General features: G+C 39.6%; 2 protein-coding genes across 3 annotated transcripts; both read left to right on the top strand.

Annotated features, from left to right (window-relative positions):
* Positions 600–5,151, top strand: LOC109833468 (ADP,ATP carrier protein 1, mitochondrial-like). 2 transcript variants are annotated; one of them, XM_020401145.1, is made up of 5 exons: positions 600–763; positions 1,871–1,927; positions 2,848–3,358; positions 3,447–3,818; positions 4,580–5,151. In XM_020401145.1, exons 3-5 carry the CDS (start codon positions 2,870–2,872, stop codon positions 4,874–4,876), a joined length of 1,158 nt encoding a protein of 385 aa, XP_020256734.1. In that variant the 5' UTR covers positions 600–763; positions 1,871–1,927; positions 2,848–2,869; the 3' UTR covers positions 4,877–5,151. The 2 variants fall into 2 exon arrangements, with proteins under 2 accessions (XP_020256734.1, XP_020256733.1); XM_020401144.1 differs by lacking the exon at positions 1,871–1,927 and having other exon boundaries at positions 601–763.
* On the top strand, positions 7,037–10,295 carry LOC109833469 (ADP,ATP carrier protein 1, mitochondrial-like). The gene is made up of 4 exons (XM_020401146.1): positions 7,037–7,111; positions 8,032–8,542; positions 8,631–9,002; positions 9,724–10,295. The coding sequence occupies exons 2-4, from the start codon at positions 8,054–8,056 to the stop codon at positions 10,018–10,020; spliced, it is 1,158 nt and encodes a 385-aa protein (XP_020256735.1). The 5' UTR covers positions 7,037–7,111; positions 8,032–8,053; the 3' UTR covers positions 10,021–10,295.

Raw genomic sequence — 10,690 nt, 5'->3', positions numbered from 1 at the left:
ACCCAACCGGCCAACCCCAAACAAACCAAAAAGAAAAAAAAAAGACCTTAGTCTATTTGTATATAGCATGTAGGTTTACCTCTCCTTCTTCGAGTTACATCAGATGACAAACAAGAGATTCAGAATCAGAGCTACTTGGTCACTTCAAACTCGGACAGCTTGGTGTTCGACCCAACCGATCTTTCATCTGAACCTAGCCCTTTGTTTGAACCCAGTTGGGTCCAAGTTAAATAGTTTGGTCACCGGCAACTCAAGTGCTCGCTACTCTAGATGCAGCCTTTTATAAAAGGAGTAGATCATCAGTATACGTCTCAAGTTCTTGTCGCTTAGAATTTTCAGAAGTTACCAAACGAATGAAACCACCTGTTCGCATTTGAAATATGCCTCGCCTGAATCCAGCAATAATGTCGCCTAATTTTATTTATTATTTATTTCCTTTTTCTCAAGGAATATTTCACCCTCTTCCTCCAGGCCCGTAAACGTAAATAGTAATGATTTCACAGCCCATTGGGCGTAGCTCAAACTTCCAACTCGAAAAAGGGTAATTCCACAAACAAGGCAAGGGCATAATGGTCAATTCGATTGGTCACCACTGCAGAGTTCGTAAGAGTAGGGTTCTGCTCTCTCTTTGCAGTGTTATTGTAGTCTCGCTCTCAACCCCCATTTCCGCCTCCTCCCTCTCTCTCTCTCTCTCTCTCTCCACCCCCCCAACCCATCCAAAGACAGAGGAACTCGACTCTCTCGCCCCGCTGCCCATTTTCAGGTAATCTCTGGCTCTCCCTCTCTTCGAATCACCAAGAGTTTTACTTAATATAGCACTACTCTGTTCGTCAACTGAATCGGTTACATAACCTCTTGGATGTTTTATGCAATATTTAAAACCCTAACCTGTTCATTTCCTTAGATCTGATGTTCTCATCAGCTAAATTTTGGTCAACGGATATGTTTACTGTTATCCCTGTCACTTTATCAGTTGTTACGAAATTGCATTATTTATCCTTTTCTAGTTAAGATCATCAATAGCGTTCGATTGTTTGAACGGCTTGGCTCGTTTTTTCTGCTAGTTTGATGTAACATCAAATTCTGTGCTATTGTATATGTTTTTGGACCTGATTTTGTGTGTTTCTACACGCGCTTTAAGATTCATCATAACGTTGTATATTAATTATTAATTTCGTATGTGAATGATAGAATGTTGCGTTCTTCTTCGATATGGCGTTGCGGATCTGTGTCTCACTTGTTTTAGAACTTAGTTTGGATATCCTTATTCTTTAGTCTTTGACCAAGTCTTGAATGGTGAAGTAAGGAAATGCTGCACGCCTTAAAGTTAGGTCTTATGATTGGACTTTGACTACGTGTGATCTTATTGGGAATGCTAACAAAGGCCTAGCTTTCTCTGACCGGTGAACTATAATCAAAATATTCACAGCTGGCGAAGAAAGAAGCCTCGAGGTCACAACTATGTTAAATTTGTTCGTTTTCCCGTGGTCATGGCTGTGCTAAATTTTGTGCATTTTCCCTAGCGGTAGGCTTGGATTAAGTCAAATGGGGTGCGAGTGATGGAAAATCCCAAGTTGACTTTTTTTTTTCCTTTGCTTTCACCTTTGATTGTACACTGTGCCATACTGCTCTAGAGCTTTTGCTTGACCATGCTCTGTGTCATTCATGTAAACCTTACTCTTGGTAAGACATGAAGTTCTCTAAGTCTAAGGAGCTGGCATGTACATCACACAAGTTGGAGGTGAAAATATGTGATGTTAAATTACATTTTCATGCTTTGGCGGCATGTTCCTTTTAAATCCTTTAGTATTTATACCCGTATAGAAAAGATGTGTGCGCTTTTTTTAAGGGTAATTTCTTCCTTTTTTAGCTAAGAGGGCCAAGAGCAAGGCTCAGGTGAAATGTCCTTTTATGATGCTTGGCTCAGGTGAAATGTCCTTTTATGATGCTATCCTTGTTAACTGATACTTATATGTTGATGAGAATTGGGATGTCTTATCTATTTAGATATATCTTGCTAAATGTGTACTTGTTGCATGTGTTATCCTGATCACTTCGTCTTTCTTCGAACCCGGTATATTCACGAGGAAAGGTTGATATGGTGATATTAGTACATACGTTTGATCTGACTGGACTAATTTCAATATTAGCTTTCATTAAAGTGTTCAAGTTGTAGTTTGCAATGTCTAAATACTATTCAAAGCCAGTAATAGCATGCGAGAACCATAAACTTTGTTGCCTGTAAAGATCTATGTCTATCCAGGTTAATAAACTCATCATGACCAAGGATTAGGAGGGTGTTTTGGAGGGCTTATGTTTTGAAGCTTTTAAACCAGTCTGGCTTTTGGTGGCTTATGGCTTTTATGATGAAAATGTTATATAAATTGTTTGGGTTAAAATTGTCATTTGCTTGGTCAAAGCTAGCTTATTTAGATGAGCTTATAAGCTAGTTTTTCAAAAAGTTAGGGAACCCCTACTGTTTTAAATGAGCCTAAAAGCTAGCTTACATGGGATGTTATCAGATACATAGATATGGAAAAGCTAGCTTATAAGCTACTTTGACAAAAAAAGTAAGCTTACCCAAACACCCTCTAGGTTTGATTTTTAGCACATTAATGTATGTCAGTGTCTATCATCCAAATATCTACTCATTTATTTCCTAGTTTGATATTTTTAACTCCCATGTAAAGTTAATGACTAGCTTGCATAGAAGATGCTTCAGATGGTTTGCATTCTGCTTAATTCTAGAATGATAAAGTTTAATTACCTGATATTTTCGCATTAAAGTTCTTGGGTACAGTCATTACTTTTGTTTGTTAACAATCTTCAACTGCTGGTCTTGTACAGGTCAGCTTAGTGGTGGGAGAAAATGGCAGAGGAGTGGCATCATCCATCTGTAATTCAAAAGATCTATGGGCAGTCTCAGTCCCCTAAACTATCTCCCTACTCCCAAGCAAGGAACAATAGCATACACAACTTTCAAGGCTCTTTCTCCAATCGCAGCCTTCAAGGGATACTGCTGCAATCATGCCATGGCAATAACGGAGTAGTTACTCTTTCCTCCCTTTCACCAATTTCCCCTGTCAATGCTTATGCTCCCAAGGAAAAAGGTGTTGCTGGCTTTCTCACAGATTTTATGATGGGAGGAGTTTCTGCTGCTGTTTCAAAAACAGCAGCTGCTCCAATTGAAAGGGTTAAGCTCTTGATACAGAACCAGGATGAAATGATAAAGGCTGGTAGGCTCTCAGAGCCCTACAAAGGAATTGGAGACTGTTTTGGCCGAACAATCAAGGATGAAGGGTTCCTTTCATTGTGGAGAGGAAATACTGCCAATGTCATCCGTTATTTTCCCACCCAGGTAATTGACTTCTGTTATATTATTATCCTATTTTGATCTTTCGGTTTATACTGTGTTCTTGATAATTTGATTTTCTATTGTGTTCCAGGCTCTTAACTTTGCTTTTAAGGATTACTTCAAGAAAATGTTTAACTTCAAAAAAGATAGGGATGGTTATTGGAAGTGGTTTGCTGGTAATTTGGCATCTGGAGGTGCAGCTGGTGCGTCTTCTCTACTGTTTGTGTATTCTCTTGATTATGCCAGGACCCGACTAGCTAATGATGCAAAGGCTGCGAAGAAGGGAGGTGAAAGGCAATTCAATGGTCTAGTTGATGTTTACAGGAAAACCCTAAAATCTGATGGCATTGCTGGATTATACCGGGGCTTTAACATTTCTTGTGTTGGCATCATTGTCTATCGAGGACTCTACTTTGGGATGTATGATTCTCTGAAGCCAGTGCTTTTGGTTGGTTCCTTGCAGGTTAGTAAAGGAAAAGAAGATGGTAAACTACTCGCAAGAATTTGTCGGGGATAATACAAATATTGTTTTTGTCTCCCTCAACTTGCTTATATTTATCCTCGACCCAATGTTTCAGGCTATTAGCTTTCACTTGGCACAGTCCTGGACAATTTATGTTCACTAGTTTTTATTGCCTACCTATCCCCTAAATTCATTTTATACATCACCATAATCTCAAAGTTAGGATAAGAACATGTCGCGAGTTTCTGTTCGTATATAACCTAATGGCATTACGTTTTTGAAATTTTTGCTAATGGCATTGACATTTTAGATAAAAGGCTGAAACCACCTTTATTTATCTATTATCCTGCAAAGTTCATAATGTAATATAGAAGATACGTAAAGTACATAAGGGCAAAGTTGTCAAAAACATGTCATGTGCAAAACACGTGAGAACCTATCTTATGTGCCATCTGACATCACTGAATTGTGAGAACCTATCTTATGTGCCATCTGACATCACTGAATTGTGAAAAGGTTCACGATAGTTTTCTGTGATAAAGAAGTTTATGATGGTTTTGTCCAAACACCCAAAGTAGATTGTAGTGTGTTGATATTTACCCTCATGAAAGCACAAGTAAGTTGTATTTAACTAACCATAGATCTTTTACAAATGCTTTCTCCATTGTGTTCTCCGTTCGCATTGACCAAAATGGGGGACTTAGTTGTGGTAATGTTGCATGTAAAAGAAAAATCCACTAATGTTTGTACTCATATCACAGGATAATTTCTTTGCTAGTTTCTTGCTGGGATGGGGAATCACAATAGGTGCCGGTCTTGCTTCCTACCCTATCGATACTGTTCGTAGAAGGATGATGATGACATCTGGTGAGGCTGTTAAGTACAGCAGCTCAATGGCGGCATTCAAACAGATTGTTGCCAACGAAGGTGCCAAGTCTCTCTTCAAGGGTGCAGGTGCTAACATCTTGCGTGCTGTAGCAGGTGCTGGTGTCCTTGCTGGTTACGATAAAATGCAGGTTATATTCTTCGGTAAGAAATATGGATCTGGTGGAGGCTAATTCTGGGGTTTGTGATGATGATGATAAATCCAAGTATTGTGGTATCAGTTGAACTTTCTTTTTGTGGTTTTGTTTGAGAGCTCATTAATAGTGACACCTGTTGGCTTGAGAGGAACAATTATGCTGCAATGTGTTTGTATCTGGTTTTGTTTGGGCCTGATTGCTGTGGGTAATTGAAAACATATGTTGGTAAGGTTACAGTAAATCCTTGATTTGGTATGTTGCAATGGTGAATGTTTTTTATGCTTAAGAATGATTATGAATGAGTTTTTTTCTGAGGATGTATGCACATGATTGCTCTTGATACTTTTACTGATATTGTGAAACTCACAAGCTCCTTCATAATTATCTCGACCTGATCAGTTGGGTATCACTCACCTCCTAGTTACTTGCCTATGTATATTTTTGTACTTTCAAATGTCGACGTATTTTAGCAAAATAGCTGGTACATCTGGAAGTCAGATTGTGATCTCTTATCATTAGCCGATAGACAAGGAAATCTAAAAAACGACTCAGTTTACAAAAATAACTCGTTTCATTGCATTACTTTTTGGGAAAAATGTGTCCAGGCCCCCAAAATAGAAAGTTCATGTGACCTGTCCCCTTGTACTCTGACCCATGTATATAAGCCGCAAATACACACTGTATTTGTGTTAAGGCCCCAAAGTATCGGACCCTGAGAAAAGCTCAATAAAAGTTACGAATTTACCCTTTGATTTGATTGAGCTTGGTAACTGCGCTCATCCCTTTAACCCCATCCCATCTCTCTCTCTCTCTCTCTCTCTCTCTCTCTCTCTCTCTCTCTCTCTCAACTTCTCTTTCTCTCTCACTTCTGTCATGGCCACTGAAAATGATCAGGCCCTGGGGAGGCCGTGGAAGTCGAAGGCGAGGACGGTGGTCATGGAGTCGGAGGTCGGGGAGTCATCTTGGAATGGGATCTCCTTGGATTCTTGAACAGCAGTTTGGGTTTTCCTTTAATGCCTTTTTCTTGTGCGATTTGGTGATTGACATAGTTCTGTATAAGAGATTAACAACAGAAATTTTCAAAAGCTCAAATTGAATCTTTAGGCATATCGACATTTAGCTAAAAAATGAAGACAATGTGATTAAAAGTCGACTAAAGAATCTAAGAAGCTGTGAATTTGAAAGGGGGGACAAGGAAAATTAGAACTATGAATCTTGTCGCTGGCATCAACCTCAACCACGGCGACATCGCCGGGTACCTCCCCGAGGAGCTCGGCCTCCTGAGGGACCTGGCTCTCTTCATAAACTCCAACATCCCTCGACGGCAGCAACGAGCAGAAAACAGCAGCACCGTGCCGACTTCGCGCGCGTTTTTCAGCCACCTCCGATCTCCGTTTTTACCACCATCTTCGCCGATGTGTATCCCTTTATATTGTCTATCACTCGGCACCCTCCTCCCACCTTCGGCAAGCCTAGAAAGCGACGAAAAGCTCTGAACAGCGAAGAACAAACCCGAACGGTGAAAAGCTCCGAACAGCGAAGAACAAACCCAAACGGAGAGGTAAAAAATAAGCCCAAGTGAAAGGAAGATACCGTGTGATAGACAATATAAAGGGCTACACATCGGCGAAGACGATGGTAAAAACGGAGACCGGAGGTGGCCGGAAAACGCACGCGAAGTCGGCACGGCGCTGCTGCTTTCTGCTCGTTACTACCGTCAAGCGATGTTTCGGACGTTACCGAGAAAGATAGAGAATGAGTTAGAGCGTGATACAAATTGGAGGTGATAGGCAACATGTAGTGCTACTCACCAGAGAAGAAATCAGTGAAAACCCAGATCAGAGGTGATCGAAAAGTGCGTGTGAAATCATCACAAGACTGTAGTTTTCTGCTCGTTGTTCAATCACTATTCGGGCTTGTTCCTTGCTGTTCGGAGTCTTCCCTTGCTGTCCGAGCTTGTTTGAGGTGGGAGGAGATTACTAGGGCTGCTGGCTTAGCATCAGGGTTGTCGGTGAGGTGCTGAAGATAGTTAGCGTGAAGTTCTCTAAGTCTAAGGAGCTGGCATGTACATCACACAAGTTGGAGGTGAAAATATGTGATGTTAAATTACATTTTCATGCTTTGGCGGCATGTTCCTTTTAAATCCTTTAGTATTTATACCCGTATAGAAAAGATGTGTGCGCTTTTTTTAAGGGTAATTTCTTCCTTTTTTAGCTAAGAGGGCCAAGAGCAAGGCTCAGGTGAAATGTCCTTTTATGATGCTTGGCTCAGGTGAAATGTCCTTTTATGATGCTATCCTTGTTAACTGATACTTATATGTTGATGAGAATTGGGATGTCTTATCTATTTAGATATATCTTGCTAAATGTGTACTTGTTGCATGTGTTATCCTGATCACTTCGTCTTTCTTCGAACCCGGTATATTCACGAGGAAAGGTTGATATGGTGATATTAGTACATACGTTTGATCTGACTGGACTAATTTCAATATTAGCTTTCATTAAAGTGTTCAAGTTGTAGTTTGCAATGTCTAAATACTATTCAAAGCCAGTAATAGCATGCGAGAACCATAAACTTTGTTGCCTGTAAAGATCTATGTCTATCCAGGTTAATAAACTCATCATGACCAAGGATTAGGAGGGTGTTTTGGAGGGCTTATGTTTTGAAGCTTTTAAACCAGTCTGGCTTTTGGTGGCTTATGGCTTTTATGATGAAAATGTTATATAAATTGTTTGGGTTAAAATTGTCATTTGCTTGGTCAAAGCTAGCTTATTTAGATGAGCTTATAAGCTAGTTTTTCAAAAAGTTAGGGAACCCCTACTGTTTTAAATGAGCCTAAAAGCTAGCTTACATGGGATGTTATCAGATACATAGATATGGAAAAGCTAGCTTATAAGCTACTTTGACAAAAAAAGTAAGCTTACCCAAACACCCTCTAGGTTTGATTTTTAGCACATTAATGTATGTCAGTGTCTATCATCCAAATATCTACTCATTTATTTCCTAGTTTGATATTTTTAACTCCCATGTAAAGTTAATGACTAGCTTGCATAGAAGATGCTTCAGATGGTTTGCATTCTGCTTAATTCTAGAATGATAAAGTTTAATTACCTGATATTTTCGCATTAAAGTTCTTGGGTACAGTCATTACTTTTGTTTGTTAACAATCTTCAACTGCTGGTCTTGTACAGGTCAGCTTAGTGGTGGGAGAAAATGGCAGAGGAGTGGCATCATCCATCTGTAATTCAAAAGATCTATGGGCAGTCTCAGTCCCCTAAACTATCTCCCTACTCCCAAGCAAGGAACAATAGCATACACAACTTTCAAGGCTCTTTCTCCAATCGCAGCCTTCAAGGGATACTGCTGCAATCATGCCATGGCAATAACGGAGTAGTTACTCTTTCCTCCCTTTCACCAATTTCCCCTGTCAATGCTTATGCTCCCAAGGAAAAAGGTGTTGCTGGCTTTCTCACAGATTTTATGATGGGAGGAGTTTCTGCTGCTGTTTCAAAAACAGCAGCTGCTCCAATTGAAAGGGTTAAGCTCTTGATACAGAACCAGGATGAAATGATAAAGGCTGGTAGGCTCTCAGAGCCCTACAAAGGAATTGGAGACTGTTTTGGCCGAACAATCAAGGATGAAGGGTTCCTTTCATTGTGGAGAGGAAATACTGCCAATGTCATCCGTTATTTTCCCACCCAGGTAATTGACTTCTGTTATATTATTATCCTATTTTGATCTTTCGGTTTATACTGTGTTCTTGATAATTTGATTTTCTATTGTGTTCCAGGCTCTTAACTTTGCTTTTAAGGATTACTTCAAGAAAATGTTTAACTTCAAAAAAGATAGGGATGGTTATTGGAAGTGGTTTGCTGGTAATTTGGCATCTGGAGGTGCAGCTGGTGCGTCTTCTCTACTGTTTGTGTATTCTCTTGATTATGCCAGGACCCGACTAGCTAATGATGCAAAGGCTGCGAAGAAGGGAGGTGAAAGGCAATTCAATGGTCTAGTTGATGTTTACAGGAAAACCCTAAAATCTGATGGCATTGCTGGATTATACCGGGGCTTTAACATTTCTTGTGTTGGCATCATTGTCTATCGAGGACTCTACTTTGGGATGTATGATTCTCTGAAGCCAGTGCTTTTGGTTGGTTCCTTGCAGGTTAGTAAAGGAAAAGAAGATGGTAAACTACTCGCAAGAATTTGTCGGGGATAATACAAATATTGTTTTTGTCTCCCTCAACTTGCTTATATTTATCCTCGACCCAATGTTTCAGGCTATTAGCTTTCACTTGGCACAGTCCTGGACAATTTATGTTCACTAGTTTTTATTGCCTACCTATCCCCTAAATTCATTTTATACATCACCATAATCTCAAAGTTAGGATAAGAACATGTCGCGAGTTTCTGTTCGTATATAACCTAATGGCATTACGTTTTTGAAATTTTTGCTAATGGCATTGACATTTTAGATAAAAGGCTGAAACCACCTTTATTTATCTATTATCCTGCAAAGTTCATAATGTAATATAGAAGATACGTAAAGTACATAAGGGCAAAGTTGTCAAAAACATGTCATGTGCAAAACACGTGAGAACCTATCTTATGTGCCATCTGACATCACTGAATTGTGAAAAGGTTCACGATAGTTTTCTGTGATAAAGAAGTTTATGATGGTTTTGTCCAAACACCCAAAGTAGATTGTAGTGTGTTGATATTTACCCTCATGAAAGCACAAGTAAGTTGTATTTAACTAACCATAGATCTTTTACAAATGCTTTCTCCATTGTGTTCTCCGTTCGCATTGACCAAAATGGGGGACTTAGTTGTGGTAATGTTGCATGTAAAAGAAAAATCCACTAATGTTTGTACTCATATCACAGGATAATTTCTTTGCTAGTTTCTTGCTGGGATGGGGAATCACAATAGGTGCCGGTCTTGCTTCCTACCCTATCGATACTGTTCGTAGAAGGATGATGATGACATCTGGTGAGGCTGTTAAGTACAGCAGCTCAATGGCGGCATTCAAACAGATTGTTGCCAACGAAGGTGCCAAGTCTCTCTTCAAGGGTGCAGGTGCTAACATCTTGCGTGCTGTAGCAGGTGCTGGTGTCCTTGCTGGTTACGATAAAATGCAGGTTATATTCTTCGGTAAGAAATATGGATCTGGTGGAGGCTAATTCTGGGGTTTGTGATGATGATGATAAATCCAAGTATTGTGGTATCAGTTGAACTTTCTTTTTGTGGTTTTGTTTGAGAGCTCATTAATAGTGACACCTGTTGGCTTGAGAGGAACAATTATGCTGCAATGTGTTTGTATCTGGTTTTGTTTGGGCCTGATTGCTGTGGGTAATTGAAAACATATGTTGGTAAGGTTACAGTAAATCCTTGATTTGGTATGTTGCAATGGTGAATGTTTTTTATGCTTAAGAATGATTATGAATGAGTTTTTTTCTGAGGATGTATGCACATGATTGCTCTTGATACTTTTACTGATATTGTGAAACTCACAAGCTCCTTCATAATTATCTCGACCTGATCAGTTGGGTATCACTCACCTCCTAGTTACTTGCCTATGTATATTTTTGTACTTTCAAATGTCGACGTATTTTAGCAAAATAGCTGGTACATCTGGAAGTCAGATTGTGATCTCTTATCATTAGCCGATAGACAAGGAAATCTAAAAAACGACTCAGTTTACAAAAATAACTCGTTTCATTGCATTACTTTTTGGGAAAAATGTGTCCAGGCCCCCAAAATAGAAAGTTCATGTGACCTGTCCCCTTGTACTCTGACCCATGTATATAAGCCGCAAATACACACTGTATTTGTGTTAAGGCCCCAAAGTAT

This window comes from Asparagus officinalis, chromosome 3, assembly GCF_001876935.1.
Source record: "Asparagus officinalis chromosome 3, Aspof.V1, whole genome shotgun sequence".
NCBI classification, from domain to species: domain Eukaryota; kingdom Viridiplantae; phylum Streptophyta; class Magnoliopsida; order Asparagales; family Asparagaceae; genus Asparagus; species Asparagus officinalis.
Note: the sequence above shows the minus strand (reverse complement) of the source record. Positions and strands in the feature narration are given on the sequence as shown.